The sequence below is a fragment of the Odontomachus brunneus genome, unplaced genomic scaffold, assembly GCF_010583005.1.
Source record: "Odontomachus brunneus isolate Ranch 3 - 2012 unplaced genomic scaffold, Obru_v1 Obru_scaffold_005, whole genome shotgun sequence".
Lineage (NCBI taxonomy): Eukaryota > Metazoa > Arthropoda > Insecta > Hymenoptera > Formicidae > Odontomachus > Odontomachus brunneus.
In genome coordinates this window covers 3,019,869-3,039,565 of record NW_022639455.1, presented here as the reverse complement: position 1 = coordinate 3,039,565, position 19,697 = coordinate 3,019,869, and the positions used below count along the sequence as shown (strand labels likewise).

General features: G+C 39.5%; 6 protein-coding genes across 17 annotated transcripts in view; 4 read left to right on the top strand and 2 right to left on the bottom strand.

The window, feature by feature from the left end:
• The window catches only part of LOC116848792 (protein patched homolog 3-like), a 17,217-nt gene extending 9,419 nt beyond the window's left edge, over positions 1-7,798 (top strand). For 2 of the 6 annotated variants that reach the window (XM_032825294.1, XM_032825286.1), the window contains 10 exons: positions 541-787; positions 1,473-1,543; positions 1,615-1,830; positions 3,391-3,968; positions 4,244-4,867; positions 6,079-6,209; positions 6,297-6,458; positions 6,537-6,807; positions 7,025-7,146; positions 7,232-7,798. In XM_032825294.1, coding sequence (XP_032681185.1) covers positions 541-787; positions 1,473-1,543; positions 1,615-1,830; positions 3,391-3,968; positions 4,244-4,867; positions 6,079-6,209; positions 6,297-6,458; positions 6,537-6,807; positions 7,025-7,146; positions 7,232-7,432 — 2,623 coding nt within the window. In that variant the 3' untranslated portion in view covers positions 7,433-7,798. The other 4 variants (XM_032825277.1, XM_032825302.1, XM_032825311.1 and 1 more) reach the window with 4 other exon arrangements.
• Positions 6,837-8,724, bottom strand: LOC116848821. The gene is made up of 3 exons (XM_032825333.1): positions 8,518-8,724; positions 8,306-8,387; positions 6,837-8,139 (listed from the first exon to the last, which is right to left on the bottom strand). Exons 1-3 carry the CDS (start codon positions 8,584-8,586, stop codon positions 7,808-7,810), a joined length of 483 nt encoding a protein of 160 aa, XP_032681224.1. The 5' UTR covers positions 8,587-8,724; the 3' UTR covers positions 6,837-7,807.
• A 651-nt stretch (positions 8,725-9,375) lies between these two features.
• Positions 9,376-12,106, top strand: LOC116849364 (N6-adenosine-methyltransferase subunit METTL3). 4 transcript variants are annotated; one of them, XM_032826474.1, is made up of 5 exons: positions 9,376-9,561; positions 9,843-10,017; positions 10,255-10,450; positions 10,551-11,057; positions 11,185-12,106. In XM_032826474.1, exons 2-5 carry the CDS (start codon positions 9,858-9,860, stop codon positions 11,972-11,974), a joined length of 1,653 nt encoding a protein of 550 aa, XP_032682365.1. In that variant the 5' UTR covers positions 9,376-9,561; positions 9,843-9,857; the 3' UTR covers positions 11,975-12,106. The 4 variants fall into 4 exon arrangements, with proteins under 4 accessions (XP_032682365.1, XP_032682373.1, XP_032682345.1 ...); XM_032826482.1 differs by having other exon boundaries at positions 9,825-10,008; XM_032826454.1 differs by having other exon boundaries at positions 9,825-10,017.
• A 206-nt stretch (positions 12,107-12,312) lies between these two features.
• Positions 12,313-15,339, bottom strand: LOC116849410 (rho guanine nucleotide exchange factor 3-like). The gene is made up of 5 exons (XM_032826546.1): positions 15,169-15,339; positions 14,663-14,907; positions 13,738-14,101; positions 13,238-13,666; positions 12,313-13,166 (listed from the first exon to the last, which is right to left on the bottom strand). The coding sequence occupies exons 1-5, from the start codon at positions 15,232-15,234 to the stop codon at positions 12,747-12,749; spliced, it is 1,524 nt and encodes a 507-aa protein (XP_032682437.1). The 5' UTR covers positions 15,235-15,339; the 3' UTR covers positions 12,313-12,746.
• A 526-nt stretch (positions 15,340-15,865) lies between these two features.
• Positions 15,866-19,457, top strand: LOC116849430 (RNA exonuclease 4). Of its 3 annotated transcripts, XM_032826576.1 has the most exons (4): positions 15,866-15,918; positions 16,787-17,003; positions 17,200-17,809; positions 18,181-19,457. In XM_032826576.1, the coding sequence occupies exons 1-3, from the start codon at positions 15,866-15,868 to the stop codon at positions 17,764-17,766; spliced, it is 837 nt and encodes a 278-aa protein (XP_032682467.1). In that variant the 3' UTR covers positions 17,767-17,809; positions 18,181-19,457. The 3 variants fall into 3 exon arrangements, with proteins under 3 accessions (XP_032682467.1, XP_032682462.1, XP_032682476.1); XM_032826571.1 differs by having other exon boundaries at positions 17,200-18,308; XM_032826585.1 differs by lacking the exon at positions 15,866-15,918 and adding an exon at positions 15,951-16,682 and having other exon boundaries at positions 17,200-18,308.
• LOC116849418 (senecionine N-oxygenase-like) overlaps positions 18,552-19,697 on the top strand; it is a 7,272-nt gene continuing 6,126 nt past the window's right edge. Inside the window, exon 1 of one of the 2 annotated variants that reach the window (XM_032826564.1) lies at positions 18,552-18,700. Coding sequence is in view for 1 of the 2 variants with exons in the window: in XM_032826558.1 (XP_032682449.1) it covers positions 18,777-18,815 (39 nt within the window). In the remaining variant the exon portion in view is untranslated. Of the gene's footprint in view, positions 18,816-19,697 lie in introns of both variants that reach the window. The other variant, XM_032826558.1, reaches the window with a different exon arrangement.

Below are 19,697 nucleotides of genomic sequence, written 5' to 3'. Positions count from 1 at the left end.
ATATATATATATATATATATATATATATATATATATATATATATATACATATGTGTATATATGAAATAACCATCTGTTCTGCATTGGCGTCGCAATGTCCAAATCCGTACATGTTTATGCCAGCCAATCAGCTGGTCACATGGCCATGTTGGCGATTCTCTCTTCTAGAGATTCTCTACTTGCAACTAATGTAGAACGACCTTTAAGGTTCCTTGATGTCACTTTCTTAAAATAAATCAGTCAAACATCACTGAAAACCGTGAATATACACTTGCAGTTATAAGTATAGCACTGAAAGTGCTCAGTGCTATACTCATAACTAATATCGATGATTATTCACTGATTCACTTTAAGAGAGCACAAATTCAACATGGTCGCGGTGAGATACAAGGAGCCTTAATGTTATATATTTATATACTTAATGTTATATATTTATATACTTTATATTTATTGTTTCTTTATACATACATACATATGTATGTGTATGTGTGTGTGTCTCTTGCCCGTTCTTATGTGTTTCTGCCTCTTCTTATTTTTCAGAATCGGACTCAGCATAGCTACGAAGCCATGGCTTTGGCTGATAATATCGTTGTGTCTGAACGTCATCTGCGGCTTCGGACTGCTGCTCTGGAGGGAGGAGATCGACGAGGTCCAGCTGTACATGCCGATCGGTTCCGTGTTCCGCAAGGACGCCGCCTGGGTGAAGGAGCACTTCCGGGACGATCTCAGGCACGAGAGTATCATCATCACCGCCCCGAACGTGTTGGATCCCGAAGTACTGCGATCGGTACATAGGCGAACATGAATTATACGAATATCAACGAAGGTTCTTTTCCACATTAATGCAATTCTCCCCTGCAATAGTTAAACCTAGTTCGTCTAAGCGTTCTAGCGTTCGTCTAAGATGGATCCTCGCTGTCGTTCTTCTCGCTCGTTTTCAGAGATACTCGAGGATACTTGATTTGACGATCCCTAGGAAGCAGAAACATCCGAAAGACTCGTAGCAGCGTCTCACAGACACCTGAAGGACAATCCTCAGACGTTCCTGCTATCTGGGTCGTCATATTTCATCTTTTCGCGCTCCTCTTCCTCAAAACGATGTTAATTGCACGACATTATAAGTTCAGCGATTATAGTATCGGACGTGTGATCGACTTATCATAATATCGTGCACAGTCAGGGATTGAAAAGTTGTCCGTAATTTTTGGAGTGAGCTTGTGAACTCATTTTTCTTGTCCAACGTCAGCATTCTCCCGTTGGAAATCGAATTATTCAATTGAATAATTGAACGGGGAGTTCACAAACTCACCCCAAAAATTACGGGTAACTTTTTGGTTACCTCGACTGTACATAAATATCCTAGTTACTTTCATTGTGTATGTAAATGACGATACATGTGTATAGAGACGCGTTATACGAATCTATTCTCCTCACTCGCGGTTGCGTGATGATGATTGATCACTTGATTGCAGATCAAAGATATCGAAAGAGACGTGAAGAGCATTGTGGTGCACAATAACACTTGGGAAGACGTGTGCGCTGGGTAAGTATTTTTTTCCAAGCAAACACGACGATGATATGGCACGAAAACTACTTAACGATATATGCCTACAGGCACTTCACATGGTTCCAACAGGACGCCACGTGGGAAACCATGGACAAGAGCGAGTTTCCCGTGGAGTATCTGGAGTTTATAAACGCCACGATGTCGAAGGATGCGTGTATTTATAAGTCGCTTCTGAAGCTGTGGCAGAAGGACGGAATGAAGGATATCGACCAGCTGACGACGAAAGAAATACTGTGGAATGTAACTGTAGCTATGAGGAACAAGTGAGTGAGGAAAATCTTTTATTGAGAATTGATTCGATCGAGTCGCTTGATATCAAGTCAGCTTTTCGCATAAAAGTCTTTTGAATAAAATTGAAAGAGCTCTGCAGCACATAATGAATTAATCTTCCTTATAAGAAAGTTGATTTCTTAATTTTTCCTTGCATGATCTTGCAAAAGAAATTTAACTTTCCAGAAATCCATTTCAGTGCAATCACGTCTTCCTGACATCAACTTCATTTGAACGTAATCTCAATTTTGATGTAATCACATCTCTATAACTTGGATGAAGCGACTAATAGATTTTGTTTTTGTTCGCTTCGTAATCGTATCCCAAATAAAAAATAAAGCTCTTCTACTGAAATACGCACGAATTTCTTTATTGTCACGTTTCATAATTGAGAATTGATTCGATCGAGTCGCCTGATATCAAGTATAGCAGCTTTTCGCATAAAAGTCCTTTGAATAAAATTGAAAGAGCTCTGCAGCACATAATGAATTAATCTTCCTTATAAGAAAGTTGATTTCTTAATTTTTCCTTGCATGATCTTGCAAAAGAAATTTAACTTTCCAGAAATCCATTTCAGTGCAATCACGTCTTCCTGACATCAACTTCATTTGAACGTAATCTCAATTTTGATGTAATCACATCTCTATAACTTGGATGAAGCGACTAATAGATTTTGTTTTTGTTCGCTTCGTAATCGTATCCCAAATAAAAAATAAAGCTCTTCTACTGAAATACGCACGAATTTCTTTATTGTCACGTTTCATAATTGAGAATTGATTCGATCGAGTCGCCTGATATCAAGTATAGCAGCTTTTCGCATAAAAGTCCTTTGAATAAAATTGAAAGAGCTCTGCAGCACATAATGAATTAATCTTCCTTATAAGAAAGTTGATTTCTTAATTTTTCCTTGCATGATCTTGCAAAAGAAATTTAACTTTCCAGAAATCCATTTCAGTGCAATCACGTCTTCCTGACATCAACTTCATTTGAACGTAATCTCAATTTTGATGCAATCACATCTCCGTAACGTGGGTGAAGCGACTAATAGATTTTGTTTTTGTTCGCTTCGTAATCGTATCCCAAATAAAAAATAAAGCTCTTCTACTGAAATACGCACGAATCTCTTTATTGTCACGTTTCATAATTGAGAATTGATTCGATCGAGTCGCCTGATATCAAGTATAGCAGCTTTTCGCATAAAAGTCCTTTGAATAAAATTGAAAGAGCTCTGCAGCACATAATGAATTAATCTTCCTTATAAGAAAGTTGATTTCTTAATTTTTCCTTGCATGATCTTGCAAAAGAAATTTAACTTTCCAGAAATCCATTTCAGTGCAATCACGTCTTCCTGACATCAACTTCATTTGAACGTAATCTCAATTTTGATGCAATCACATCTCCGTAACGTGGGTGAAGCGACTAATAGATTTTGTTTTTGTTCGCTTCGTAATCGTATCCCAAATAAAAAACTAAAGCTCTTTTAGTGAAATACGCACGAATCTTTCTATTGTCAGGTCTCATGTGAATAATAATGAAAACTTGTCAATTGGCAGACACACGAAAGACATCCTGTCGGACGTCGCGCCGCTGTTGGCTGACGTCGAGTACGACGAGAACGGCTGGGTGAAGGGCGCGCGGGCGACGATCATGTACTGGTTGCTGAAGAAGTCGAATCCGTACTCGCCGGACTGGGAGGTGGAGTTCATCAAACGAGTGCTGCACTCGAATCGGACTCTGCCGCCCGGGATGGAGATCTACGCGGTGACGTTGCGCAGCTACGACGACATGCTGCACCAGGTGATCAACAACAACATGACCGTGCTGTTCTGCGGCATGTCGCTGATCACGATCTACGTGATCGTGATGATCGGCCGGTGCAACGCGATGCAGCAGCGGATCTACCTGTCACTCATGGGCATCTCCGTGGTCGGTCAGGCCCTACTATCGTCCTACGGTCTGTGCTACTACATGGGATTCTTTTACGGCCCGGTGCACCCGATTCTGCCATTCCTGCTGCTCGGCATCGGCGTCGACGACATGTTCGTCATCATGCAGAGCCTCGAGACGATGTCGGCGGAGGACAAGTCTTCGGACATAGCCGTGCGCATCGCGAAAGCCATTCAAGTGTCAGGTGCGATCACGCGCGCATCCCTTGGCAGAGCTCGCCGTCGAACCGGACAGAAATAACGTTGCGCCGCCGTTGCCTAAAGTCGCGTTGCCTACGTGAACCTTTTGACGAGAATCACGCGGGAACGAACTAAAAATATGGGAAAATTCGTACGTTCCATGCGCGACGCATTCGCGCGAGAAGCGTGCTAATAGGAACTGTCATTAAATTAAGGCCGGAATTCGCGCGTGTACGTGCGCGTTCATATGTGTGCGCTTCAATTTGACTCATATTCGCAGGTATGTCCATCACCGTGACGTCTTTCACCAACATGGTGGCCTTCGGCATCGGCATGACCACGGTGATGCCGTTCCTCAAGTCCTTCTGCATGTTCGCGGCCACGGGTATACTGTTCCTCTATGTCTACGAGATCATGTTCTTCGTCAGCTGCCTGGTGTACGACGAGAGGAGGCTGGCCGCGAAGAAGGACGGCTGCTGCTTCCGGCCGCAGCGGCCCGACTGGCGGGCGAACGAGTGCAGCAGACGGGACTTTCAGCGCATCATGTTCGAGAAGTACGTCGGGCCGTGCGTGACGAGGACGTGGGTGAAGACGATCGTTTTGCTGGTCACCGCCGCTCTGCTGTGCGTCAACATATGGGCGATCTTCCAGGTGGAGCAGAGTTTCGATCCGTTCATGTACTTAAACCAGGAATCCTACCCGATTCGATTCAACAACAAGCTGAAGGAGCACTTCAACATCGGTAAGCACGTCAACATCTACCTGACCGGCGTGGACTACTACGAGGACCGTCAGACGCTGTTTCAGCTGGTGGACGCTCTCAAGCGCAACCCGTACGTGAACAATCGTACCCTCAACCCGTGGTTCGTCGCGTACGAGAAATGGCTGAACAATTCCGGTAAAGGTAAGCGAATCGCACGACGCATACAGCTCGCACGGAAAAAAATATGATGCACATAATATTTAGTTGTGAGCAACTTAGTTGCGTCATCCTGGTATACCACCCTAGTTATTTTTGTATGTAATATATATGGTTGATACGACTCAGTTATTTTGGTACATCAACTATATCAATGTAGTCGTGCGTAATCTGGTTATACTGATCAGAAATCGTTTTACTACTGCGTCCAAAAAGTAAAACCAATTTTCAAATTAAATTGCGCGGATCAGAAATATCATCGAATGTCAGAAATATTTTTTTTCTAAATTGGTAGCACTGTGACAGACATCTGTGTCAAATTATGCGTCGTTTGCCTGAAGCTATTCGCGAAAAGAGGCCGGAATTGTGGAAAGTCAACTCTTGGTTTTTGCACCACGATAATGCGCCATCTCACACTGCATTGGTTCTTCGAGACCATTTCGCTAAAAATTCTCGACCCATATTGTTCCACAACCATCATATTCACCTGATTTAGCACCGTGTGACTTCTGGCTATTCCCTAAACTCAAAATACCGCTCCGGGGACACCGTTTTGACTCGATTGAAGAGATACAAGCTGAATCGAAGAAAGCTTTGAAGGCCATTCCGGAAATCGACTTTAACAACTGTTTCGAGGGTTGGAAAAAACGTTGGCATAAGTGTATTGTGTCTGAGGGGGATTACTTTGAAGGCGACGAAATAGATTTGGAATAAATAAAGATTTAAAAAAAAAATTTTAAATTGGTCTTACTTTTTGGACACAGTAGTATGTGGTATTTATTATGGTTATACTCTGGTTGGAGCAATTGGATATCGTCACTGCTGCAATGTCAACAATTGCACCCAGCAATTGCTCTGTGGTTGCAGCAACCACATGATTAGTTGTTCCGTATTTCGATATTTAATTTGATTGACACAAATCAGGTTTACGTATAGATCAATCATATTGTTTTTTTTTTTGCGCAAAAGTGACAAATTAAAGATTAAATCTCAACGAGTCAATTAACTGTGATATTGGCTTGCGTTTTGTCAATATCTAGTTTGATGCGAGCTTAACAATGCGACTGCAGAAACTCTGATAAAAAATTTTAATCAATTTTGATTAAGGATCTTGCCTCGGCTCGATCCACACGCACTCCTTCTCGCGTTAAATGTACCATCTGTTGAAATAACTTACTGCGTTCTTTCCATCACAGCAAGTTATATCGAAGACAAAGACGAATATTACAATGTGCTCACGGAATATCTGCTACTAACTATGGAGGGCCAAACGTACATCCAGAACATTAAATTTGACAAACTTCCATTCAACGACTACAACATCACGGTGTGTATCAACGCGAGATGCAAGTACGTTTGACGCTTCACGAGTGAGAGACGTCTTTATCTACTCACCCATCGCGTACAATTTCAGACGTCGCAGATTCCAATGCAGCACATTCCTCTGAGCACGACATCCGATCAGATACGAGCCATGCAGTCGGTCCGTGACGCCGTGATGTCGTTGAACTTCAGCCGGGGGCACGACTACATCGCGATTCACTCGTTAGACTATGTGACGTGGGCGTCAAACAAGGTGAACGAGCTGGTGAACTTGGTGACGACAGGGAATCTTTCTCCAGGACCTCGCTCACGCGATCTGTGGTTTTTACAGATCATCGGCGAGGAGTTAATCAGAAACCTGAGCCTAGAGATCGTAGCAGTCGGCATAGTGACACTCGTGCTGCTGAGGAATTTACGCGCCTCCTTCTGGGTGATGTGCTGCGTGTTGTTCACGCTCGTCGACCTCCTGGGCTCAATGTACTTCATGGGCCTGACCATCGATATCTCATCGACTATCATGGTCTTGCTGTGTGCCGGGCTGGCGGTCGACTACGCCGCGCACATCGGCTTGGAGTTCATACGCTCGAGCGGCACTAAACAAGGTGCGCTGCCGCGAATGACAAGAATTAAATTACAAGGATCTCGCATTTTTTTTATCGTAACAATGATAACATTGAGACTTATCATAAAGGAAACATTTACCACTTAGAGTTCCTAACAATCTCGCGATTTGATTCCTCACGGGGAATACCACGACACGTTCAACGATGCACCTGTCGAAGTTGAACTCTGCTGGTATTTCTTATCTCGTGTTTATAGAACGAGCAGTGACGACGCTTAGTATCATCGGGCCAGCCGTTCTCAACGGTGGCTTAAGCACGTTTCTCGCCTTCGTGCTGCTGGGCTTCAGTCAGGCTTACGTCTTCAAGACTTTCTTCAGAGTATGGAACCGAAAGTGTTAAGCTTATACTAATATTATTGTCTTCGATGAGACAGACGTGTTGATTCTCTTCGTATTTCTTTCAGCTGTTCTCGTCTGTGGTGTTGTTCGGCTTGTTTCACGGATTGCTATTCTTGCCGGTAATATTGAGTTTAGCAGGGCCTGGTGAGAGAAAGCAGAACGGGCCGGAGAAGGATCAGAGTATGCAATATCACAACGGCTACTATACCGTCCGTTTGTCCCAGAATGGGAAAGGTAATATGTTCAGAACTGTAAGATCTTCTTAGCAGAATTTTCCCTCCACTTATTTTATCTTCTTATCCTTCTTGTTTTCTCATTACCTTCTTGGCAAAGTTTCAATAAAGTTCCAATAAAGTTCCATGTTCAAGGCGCTCTATTGACGAAATGTTCTTTTTTAATTTGCAGATACAGAAGACACGCTTGCTAAATGACATTTAGCAATACTCGAAGAGGCTGCTTAGGTAAAAATATTCCTGTAGGTAATTCTAGCGTCAGAAGTTGTATGACTGTGAAAAGTATGCGTGCGTATTATGTTACAATAACATATGCGCCTGTCTCTCTATTTCCCGCCCCGCGTCTTTCCACTCTTTTATAAAAAGAAATTGCTAAGTAAAGATATTGTTTGTACAAAACATTGCGAGCTATCTCCTTCTGACCGTCGTCCATCCTTCCTCATCCTCATTCGTGTCCATCTCATCAGTATCCACATTTTCATTGGGACTCCTGCTGTCATCGCAGCTCACTGCTGAACAGTTCTGCTGAACCGGTTGTGAGAACAGAAGCCAGGGCTGTAACGGTGGTAACTTCTCAAGTTCTGTTTTCACTGTAGACTCTTCATTCTCTGTGCAGTATCGATAAAATTTCACTAATATTTCTGCTACTTCTGCTGCACTGCCATCCTCCATCTCTGTATTGAAGCATTCAGCCATGTAATCTTCGAGTACAGTAACAACCTCACTTGTGGATAAGTCATCTTGAAAAACATAATGCATCATGATAATCATCACAATATAAGATATTGTAGTATCTTATTTTTGCAATTAACTTACAATTTAGACTAATTAAATTATTCGAGTGTTAATTAAAACTTATAATAGTACTTTACTTTTTGTGTTAAATCAGAAATAACGAGAATATACCATTCATAGACAGCACTTCCGTCATATATGTGCAAAATTCTACGGCGCTATCTTTAGAACCCATGCCATGTTCTACTGTCAACTGAAAATGAACGAAAGACAATTGTAGCGTAAGATTTACACATTTAGTTATGCTATGCTTGCACAGCATGAAAAACAATATAACCTATGTTTGAGGTTAACGTAAAATCAAAGAGAATGTGAAGACTCACCCTTAATGCCGTCCAATTGCTGAATATACGTTGTATGCCGGTTAGAAAAAATTCCTTGATATTCGCCATTTTAATTGAATGTTTTAAATATAAGGGCAAGAACTAGGGATCTCACGTGGAAAATTCTTGCGATATAACCATTAAACCGGAACTTCTCACAACTGATCATTCTTTACGCTGTGTGGCTGAGGTAACGCTAGGTGCTTAGATAATTCAGGTTGCGTTCCGAAATTCACTGCCAGTGCTGAAATTCTATAGTTACGTGACATAAACTATAGATTTTCAGTACTGATAGTGAATGGTTGCGTTCCGAAATTCATTGCCAGTACTGAAAATCTATAGTTCATGTCACGTATACTATAGGTTGCTTTCCAACAAGAGACACAAGTATTACCCTATCTTTGTTACTCACTAAATGTGAAACAAAGATAGAATGATGTTTGTGTCAACTTGTGTCTTTTATTAGAAAGCAACCATAGAATTTCAGCATAGAAGTCTGTGAATCTTGGCCAATCTCTTACTTCTAGGACCTCTATTTTTCTTGGCTGCGTTCCAAAACTCTATTCGACAGGAAGAGTAGCATTTAATTGACCAATAAGAACAAAGATAATTAGGATTTCCTTATCATGATTGGTCAATTAAATGTACTCTACCCACCGAATAAAATTTTAGAACGCGGCTCTTGAGTCCCGATCTACAATAGGTGTAGTAAGTTTTAAGTTTTAAGAAATTGACCAATCATAGTCGAAGTATAGAAAAATAATCAATCGTGATTGGTTAATTTCTTACAGCTTGAAGCTTACTACACCTATTGTAGATCGGGACTGAAGATTCTCTATAGATGAGTCGTAGTATAAGTCAACGATAAGTTAGGCGGATTTTTCCAGTAGTATGATTTAATGACAAGTGAAGCGATTATTTTATTTTTAGAAGAAATATTAGATATGTATGAAATATAGAATATATATAATCTAAAAAGAAGAAGGACTGTTTTCAATAGTGATTTAATGTATTTCGTATATATTATAATGTGAACATTACAAGGTGAGTTAAAATTAAAACAGGCAAGAATGCATTTAGGTTAGGAATAGGATTAGGTTAAATTAAACTCGAGACTTGACAACGATAATTTACAACAATCTATTTGATGTGTATGATTTTATATAAAATCAATTATTAATTGTTTATTAAGTCATTAATTCTCTTTTCAAATAGACAATAAAATTAGCTTTAACTTGATTTATTAGCTTTAACTTGATATCAAGTAAATTTGACAAATTTATAAACAAGTGACTTGTTATATTTAGGATAATTTTTATTTGGAGACTAACAGATGAACCATGTCAGACGCTTTTGAGGAGATACAAGCGATCAAAATAAAGAGAAACAGCCTTCGTGAGAAACTGCAGAAAAGAAAACGAGAGAGACATGAATTGTTCACTCTCACTTCCACGCCGGTGCCATCCACCCTCACAGAATCAACAGATCCTGGTATCAAATGTATTATGAAACATTTTTGCTCAAACACACTTGTAAATTAGTTAAAAATATATTACTTCATGTCACATGAAGTAAAAAATGAATTACTTTACATGATGTGAAAAATTAATGATTTTATGTATTAGTTAAGAGTGAGAAAGACAGATTTTGTGAAGTAACTCATTCTTAACTCTAATGTATATTGCAGATTCTAATTGACATGAATTAACTCATTCTTAACTCTAATATATATTGCAGATTCTAACACATCACTGCGCTCTGATCATAATGAATATGAGAGAGACATACTCTGCATCTTGCACGAATCTCTGCCGAATTTGCCAATCACATCTGCTGATCTGATAGATCAACTGCGCAAAAATTTAAATGCAGATGTGTCCTCCTCAGACATCCACAAGATTCTGGAGAAACTTGCTGCACAGGATATAGTTAAGTTAGTGAGTTTCCATGATATATTGTGACATACTGTAGAACTTCATTTTGCTTCATTGCAATGTATCAAGCATAAGTAAATAAATAGCATTTACCCTTAGGATCAAAGAAGTCACGGAGAATGGGATATTTGGATACACAGTACTCTCCTTCACAGAATCCCAATCATCGTATCAGTCACAGTCTGACGACACGGAAAACGCGGAGAGCACTGAGACTTCCGCGTCCGAATTGAATGACTACATGCTAGCGGAGAAGCAAGCAAAGATAGAAAAGAAAAATACTGAGGACATCATGTCCTTGATCTCAATGCCGACGATTCGAGAGAAGGAGAGCAAAAAGGTCGGCGAGCAGATTCTGGATCTACTGTCCAAGCAGACCTCCAAAGAGAAATCGCTAGCAGAGCGTTTTCGCTCCCAAGGCGGCGCCCAAGTCATGGAGTTCTGCCCACACGGTACGCGGGTGGATTGCATGAAGCTGAACGGCGGCCCGGGATTCGCGGAGAAGTGCAAAAAGCTACACTTCAAAAAGATCATACAGAGCCATACGGATGAATCATTGGGCGATTGCAGTTTTCTCAACACCTGCTTCCACATGGACACGTGCAAGTAAGAACTTTTCCAGGCCTGCACAAGTCTATTTAGAGAACGTGATCTTGCGCTCTCTGAAATTATACGCATGAAATGCGCGTTTCTTTTTATCATATCTCTCAAATAAACTCTGTTTTTGATATAGATATGTCCATTACGAGGTGGATGGCCCTACAGCACAGCCAAAGGAAACCAACGACTCGGACAGCCCCAGCAACACCACGACTAATAAAACATTGAGTCTAGATAGTAAAAACGGCAGCGGCACCAGCAGTAACGTCGGAAGCGAGCTGACTTTGTATCCACCGCAATGGATCCAGTGCGACCTACGTTACTTGGATATGACAGTACTTGGCAAGTTCGCCGTGATCATGGCCGACCCACCATGGGACATTCACATGGAACTGCCTTACGGCACCATGTCGGACGACGAAATGAGACAGTTAGGTATCCCAGCACTTCAGGATGAAGGACTTCTATTCTTGTGGGTAACTGGTAGAGCTATGGAGTTGGGTAGAGAGTGTTTGCAGTTATGGGGCTATGAGAGGGTCGACGAGATCATCTGGGTGAAGACTAATCAATTGCAGAGAATAATACGTACGGGTAGAACCGGCCATTGGCTGAACCACGGCAAGGAACACTGCCTAGTCGGCATGAAAGGTAATCCTCGCATCAATCGAGGTCTGGACAGCGATGTAATTGTTGCAGAAGTGCGCGCTACCAGCCATAAACCCGACGAGATTTATGGCATCATCGAACGCATGAGTCCCGGTACGAGGAAGATTGAACTGTTTGGTCGGCCGCACAATGTGCAGCCAAATTGGATCACTTTAGGTAATCAAGTAGATGGCGTCCATCTGATCGACCCGCAACTGATCAAAGCCTTTAAGAAACGTTACCCCGATGGAAACGCAATGAAACCGACTAAACCGTAAAAATATCGAAAATCGAAAGTTCGAATGACACTATTGGCTAAAATCAGCCACTTTGTTGAAGATTTAAAGAAATGAATCTTGTAAAACTTGTTCTTAGGAAGAATAAAATATATCAACAATTTTTTAATCAAATTTCTTGATTTCTTAAAAAAATAGAGAAAACCATTTTTACGCGTTTAATCTTTTAACTTACAGTGAATTGCACACATTTAATAAAAATCCACAAACAAATTCGTGAAAACAATCGGTCTTCCGAACGTTATTGTGTTGTCACAATTTATTTAAAATCTTTTATCTATAAATGAGAAATTTGTTTCAATAAAAACATGAAAGTCGCATTTCATCGTAAAAAGACACTTTGACATTTTAGATTTATTCTATCGAATGTAATAGTACTTCTTCAAACACCAATTTATGTCAACGTATATATTATGTCGCGAGAATAACATATATTTCATTTCTGAAGTGTTAATCTAATAGCTTATTTCGACAATTGTATCATTAATTATTCGCTTATCATTATTTTACCTTGTATATATATATAAATCTTCTTCCCTCATAATTTATTAGGAAATTTTTATAAATTCCACTTACCTCTTAGATATATGCAAGTACAAAATAGACGCATATAATTATAAATATAAAATACCGAATTTCGTAAAGCACAACTCGCAGTTGCTAATTATAGCAATATTTGTACATATATGTTACATACATTTAAAGCATATTATAGTGAATAACAATCGCAAGGGAAAATTGCAACATGACGTTCTCAAAATATATAACCGATACTGTTGCGCTTCTGCTTAAGTAGATTTTTTTTTATGAAAACAGAGAAATAATTGTCGTTAATACTGCTCGAGGAGGTTGATTCCCTTGTGACGTAATTCGATTCTGGTAATTCCGCACTCGGTAAATTTTCCTTGTCATGAGCGTTGAGGACATTGTCCGACATTTTCCTGTGACGCATCTTGTCGAAGGAATCTACCCAGTGCCTCTTCTTGTGCTCGTCCTCCGTTATGAAGAAATGCTCGCCGATCTTGAAACCGATTTCCGCGATATTTTTATCATCCGTTTGCGGATCTATCTGATCTCTGGGTATGACGGGTAAGAAGAGATTGTACTTCTTGCTGAGCCTTCGTGTGGCACGAGTTATCGCGAAACAAGTATTGAAGAGAAAACAATAATATTTCTGGAAAAAAATATTAATATGTAATACATATATTTAACAGAACATTAAGAGAAAAATCGAGAGAGGCTTACTATTCCGCGTGCATCCTTGAGTGGACCTTTCGTGATCAATTCTGTAGCACTAGCAATGCACTTGTCCGGATCGTGCTCGATCTTTGCGTTTATTTTCGACTGAGCGAGCTTGCACTCAGCGTCACCCATTGTGCGGTCAATATCCCGCAGCAAATCAGACAATACGTCGCCTGCTTCTTTCAGCAGCGAGTGATCTGCATCTGTGACGGGAGTATGTTTCAAAATCTCCTTCACTAGCAATGGATACTTAACGATTCTCGAACGTGGCACATCCAGATAAGTCCACAGGTCGATGGAACGCGGCGACTCCAGGCGCTTTTTCAAGAATGATTGAAATCGCTTATTGCCGAATCTTTTCTCGTCCAATAAATGTCTCGCCCATACCAACGTCCTGCATCTTTCCAGATATGGTTTCTTCAGTGTCGATAACTGCAGGAACAATTAGAATTAATATTGCACACACATGACATTAAAATACACCCATAAAAAGAGCGACTCACCCATTTTAGTATTATTGGACCTACAGCCTTTGTGAATCCACTTCTATCCCGCGCTTTGAGCAACTCGTCCCTCAAGCTACTGTGTATTTGGATGAGAGTTGTGATATCACCAAAAAGGGTGGATAACTCTTCGGATGTGCAGATACCAGTAGACAACATTGGTTCATAATAGAAGTCTCTCAACACATAGAGATCATTTAGCAACACATTTTCGCCACAGTACAATTCGTAAATTGCCTCTTGCCTCTTGACTTCGCTTCGACTTAGTACATTGTTCAACCATTCTTTACTCTGTGTGTGTGCAACATCCAACAACCAGCTTCTAATTGTCAAATTGTTACAGCTTGTAGTAGCATTCTTCAATCTAAAATGATGAGAGAAAACATATAACCAGGACTGCTTAGAAGAAACTTTATAAATAAATAAGATATAAGATTGGTTCTTTTTCAAAGAACTTTCAGAATTAATATATACTGGTACAATAAGTTTTAGAATAAAGCAAATATATTTTGTTTCACTTATTGCACCAGTGTACACTAATTCAGGAAGTTCTTCAAAACAGAACAAAGGATCAATTATAAATCTTCTTCTCTGATGTGAACTAATAAAATATGAAAAATCTAATCTTGTATATATATAAAAGTGTTCATTTTTATAGGTTTATATTATAGGAAATTCATAATCACCTCCAAGTATTGCAAAATTATGCACTTTTTATGATATCATACCAAAAAGAGAAATTACATACATATGAAAATGTTCACTTTTTATATCAGAGGAAATTTATAATCATCAAATATTGCAAAATTATGCACTTTTATGATATCATACCAAGAAGAATCACATGATTGATAAGATTGAGTACATGATAAGTTTCATAATTGATGGCTGTAGAGACTTGTAGAGAGTTTCACGTTGTACATACTTTTTACGCAACACCCCAGTATCAGCTTCATCCTCGTTGATCGACAGGTCCGACGAGTTTGGTGGAATAGTGAAGGACCTGTGCATAGCGTTGTCCAGTTTGCTCAATGCAGTCGATGACTGAAATATTTGGCTGGCAAACTCCGTAATCCTGGGTCGCTTCTTCTTGTTCCCCACATAGGAGTCCATGGACGTGTCCATCGAGCTAATGCTCATTGCGTCGCTCTTTGGTCGTTTCCTCGATCTCTGAGTGAACAATACGAAAATAACGTTCGAGCATTATTTCTGACAAAAAAACCATCGCTTGGTATACAAAGCGAGGAATAATGCTCAAACGAGTACCGATGCTGAGACGTGTGTGACAATAATACAACGTAAATTCCGACGAAAAAGAGGCGTACGGTTTCGCTGACATTAATGACATTGACATTCGAATGTCGGTTACGACGATTACTAACTGCGTGAGGCGTCAGCGCGCGTAATATCGAAAAATACAACGAGACTCACCAGCCAGAACCTCTTCCGCGGTTCCTGGAACGTCTCCTTGGTCGTCGTGCTGCATTCATCGTTCATGTTATCGTAAATTGTTAGAAAAATCGCAGTCTTTCAAGCGAACCAGCGCGCATAGCATGCGTCAAGACGTTTGAAGATAACACGGCTTTGTATAAACGAGTGCGCGCTCGCCGCGACATCTCTCGACGTATCGCAACAGTCTCACACCAGCTACTACTCTCGGCGGGAAATTTGTATTTTCTGTAACGATACAGAACATCTGTTGTATTTGTTTTCGCTTTCTTTTGTGCTTTCTTTTAAATTTTTTTTTATTTCCCGTCCTATCGCAATATCAAGATGTATATTTATTTCTATTTCATCGTAAAAATAATATATTACAATACAACAAGAAAATGAACTTCAAGTACACAATGAAAATGAACTTCAAGTACACAATGAAAATGAAAAGATATGTACAAATTTTAGATCCGTTCTTTTTATTTGTATTTATTTTATTCTGAATGATTATGGAAAGGTGCAAAAAGTACGAGCACGTAAAAGAAGAACAAGTATCATAAAAATTTGAAATTGGAAAATTCCAAAAAGAAAGTCAAGCAAAGGGATATTTCTGCTCGCCAAATGACCGAAAGCAACTAGTGTTTTTGAAAGTGGATTTACGCAGCCGATAAAATTGGTGTTGCATGGGATAATTATGTTTTTTTCTTTGATCATCGCGACATGTTTTATCATTTGGATACTATATAGGTAGGAATCAAAACTTGCCAAGTTTTCAGTCAGTGCTTTAGGTTGTCAGAGTAAACTAACCTCAAATTAAGTTCGAATTTTGTTACCGTTACATTCTATAAGCACACTTTCGTTTTGTATACTAAAAGCTGCTATTCTGCTGAACTAATTTGCATTTTTGCCTTTAAAATGAAATAAAATTGTATGCAGCTCCATAGAATACGAAATTATCTGTGTATCTTTTATATAAGAGCGATATGTTCCGTCGTTTTTTTCGTTGTGTACGAATTATAATGTTTACTTTAAGTCGAAATTCATAAATAAACTTGAGTCACTTAGATCTTTTAGATCGTTCGAATCTCTCTGAGGTGGCAAAGTTATCGCTCGTAGATTGGCCGAATTTAAAATTACACGTGAACGTAATGGAAAGCACGCCATCATACTTAACGTGCGAAGTAGTGAAAATTAAGAAAATTAAGAAAGTTTTGGACTATAAATTAAATTGCTATCGTATATGAAGTTATAATCGTCGATACTGTTAAAGTTTTAACAAACAGAAGCTTTATTGCTGCTGCACGCATCTTAACCAAGCAGTTGTTGTTATTGGTTATGTTAATCTCAGACGTGTTTACTAAAAAAAAAAGAATTCTTTTCGAGATTAATTGTTAATTGTACATATAATTTATATGTCTAATGTAAAATATACGTATTACAAGCAAATAGGTATAAAACATTAGACACGAGGTTAGGTAATATTACTTGGGAAGTTAGGTTAAAATCTCCACGTAAGTGTATCTTATTATCTGAAGTCAATGTGATGTCATAAATTCTCATCATCAATGTTTATCAAGGAGAAATTCAGTGATCAGAAAAGTAACATCATTTCTAGGCATTATAGTGGATTACATGCTATGGAGAGGAGTAACAAGACTGCAAAACACATAGTCACAAACACAGAACGTAAAGCATCTGGATCCAACTGGAATATGTATAAGAACTTAATTTCCAAGCCAAAGACAGAAAGAAAGAGTAACGAGGGAAATAATACTTCACAAACTAGGAGGCATCCAAAGTCTTTAAAAATGTACGCCACATCACATCATACGGTAAGTATTCAAGATACTACGATCCTATTTGAAGTAACTTGTACATGTGCAATGTATTTGTATATTTGTTACATATTTAAAATATATTTGTATATTGAAGATACAACAATATACTTGTATACTTAAAATATACTTATTGGCTTATTAATATACATCTATTTTTTTTTACACTTCTACATATACTTATTGATTACAGGATTTGGTAAATCCTGACAGCAAGAAGCACAGTGCCAAGAAGAACAGGCAATATAACACTTTGACGAAACAGATTGCTATAGACTGTGAAATGGTTGGGATTGGCGATGGCACAGAGAGTATGGTAGCTCGAGTGTCGATTGTAAATAAATATGGTGATTGCCTGTACGATAAGTACGTCAAGCCAAGGGAGTTGGTGGTAGATTATAGAACGTCTGTCAGCGGTATTCGGCCGGAACACTTGCTGAACGGGGAAGACTTTAACGTCGTACAGAAGGAAGTGGCGGATATGTTGAAGGGTCGTCTTCTGGTGGGCCACGCGTTGAAGCACGATCTTGACGTGTTGTATCTGTCTCACCCGCGTAGATACTTACGTGACACTTCAAGATACAAACCCTTTCGACAGTTATCGAAAGGCAATACTCCCAGCTTGAAGAGACTCACGTGCGAATTGTTAGGCCAGGAGATACAAGCAGGCGAGCACAACTCCGTGGAGGATGCGAGGGCGGCGATGCAGCTGTATATGTTGTACAAAAACAAATGGGAATCGGAGAGAAGGATACGCTAGGCCGTTTTTCTCTGAAGTTCTTCAACCAGTGCACACTAGTGCGGTAAGTTAGGGTCAAACAAGTATATCCCATTCTGACTTACTGCATCAGTATACATTAGTTCGAGAAATTCCTCGAAAAAGAAAGGACTTACTTTTTTTTGAAGTTACAAAAGCCCTATTTTTCCTCGAAGAACTTTCTCAACTGGTGCAATAAGTCAGAATGGAACAAAAAATATATTGGTTTCACTCGAACTTCTTGCACTAGTGTACACAATTTAAGAGATTTTTTGGACAAAGAACATTCATCCGAAATTTCTCGTCGGACGCTCATTCTGTTCAATGTCCGACGGCAACATGACGCTGCCTTGTACTACTTTAAGTTTTCTCGATAGATATTATTGCGTAACTGATAGAATGTTCCGTTTCTAATAGATGTGCCAAACGAGCGAGAATTACACAGAAACAGACATCTCCATGTGATTAATATGCGATAACAATTGTAAAAAATTTGTATTTTAATTAGTAAAAAAAATATTACATATCTTACTTTAAGAAACAAACACCTCTCGCTTCAGTCTTCAGTTACTACCTGTAACTTCAATTACATCGCTTTATCGAGATATCCGTTTTCTTGTGAGGATGCTTTCCAGTCCTACGAAGACTATATTCGAAACATTACGCGAACAGAAGCCGCGATCGCGCGGAGAACGAAACGGACATGTAAAAGGAATCGAAGGTCACTATCGGTCACTCGGCATTTCTGGCCAGTATCTACATCTTGTGCGAGTAAATATGGTAGACGACCTCGTTATCAGTATCAACCTTGTATCTCTTGTTTCTTTAATGTCCGTTTAATACTCTGCTTAGTCACTTTGTTCTCCATCTTCGTGCGAGATATATGTATCGCGCGTGATACTCCGTGGTGCAAGTGCTCTGTGCGGTATTTCGATCCGTAAGTAAAAAGGCTGCGAATTCGTTTCAACTAGTGTGTATAAAAACTCGTACTTTCGGAAGAAAAAGAGCAATACATGAGCGCCACGATCGACCACATCTATGGCTTATATTCTGTTGAGTAACTATAAATAACGCGATAATTTGCAGTAACGTCTCGACAATCGCCTAAAATCCATCTATAATGAGATTGACAGTAAGCAGTAAGTAAATCAAGCAGTCAATTTTTATAATAATCGACTGTGGTTGATCAATTTGCTTACTGCCTGCGTTTTACTGCCTACTGCCAATCCTATTATAGATCCCAGATAGCACAGAGAATTCAAAAAGAATTCAATTATATGTCACCAATTCTGAGTTCATTATTGCAAAAAGAATTCTTTTCACTGAACTAAACTCTGAAAAATTCTTTTCCAAAAATAAACTCAGAATTAATGACATGCGACTGAATTCTTTTTGAATTCTCTGTGTTATGTGGGATAGTCTCCTTTAGGTACCTTTTATATTAAATTACATGTATCGGCCTTCATGGTATTAATAGCCATCAAATTAGCCTTTCGTTAAGATCTACATTTGTTCAAATTTTCAACATAATATTTGTCTTGCCTCATCAAATCAAATCTTATCAGGCACGTTCTATATGCAATACGTGTACCTGGCCCATACATACGTTATCGTGTTTTCCATTACGTTTAATCTCTCATCAATCTCAGATACTTTGAACGTGACAAGACTAAATAAAAAAAAAAACAGACAGAAGTACGAATATAGACCTCGTTGAATTGCAATTAGAACGTCGTACGAAGGAAAACGCGAGTACTCGGCTTTCGATCGGACCTGTTGCACCTTTCACAAGTTTAACCAGTACGCGCGAAGTCGTAAATAATCAGAATAGGCTGCAACTGGTCCGCGATTTCGACAGGAAAAGTTGCATAAACGGATTCCGCGGTTCACCGTTCAGCGGTTGCGTTAACGTATATAATGATGCGTGACTGAAC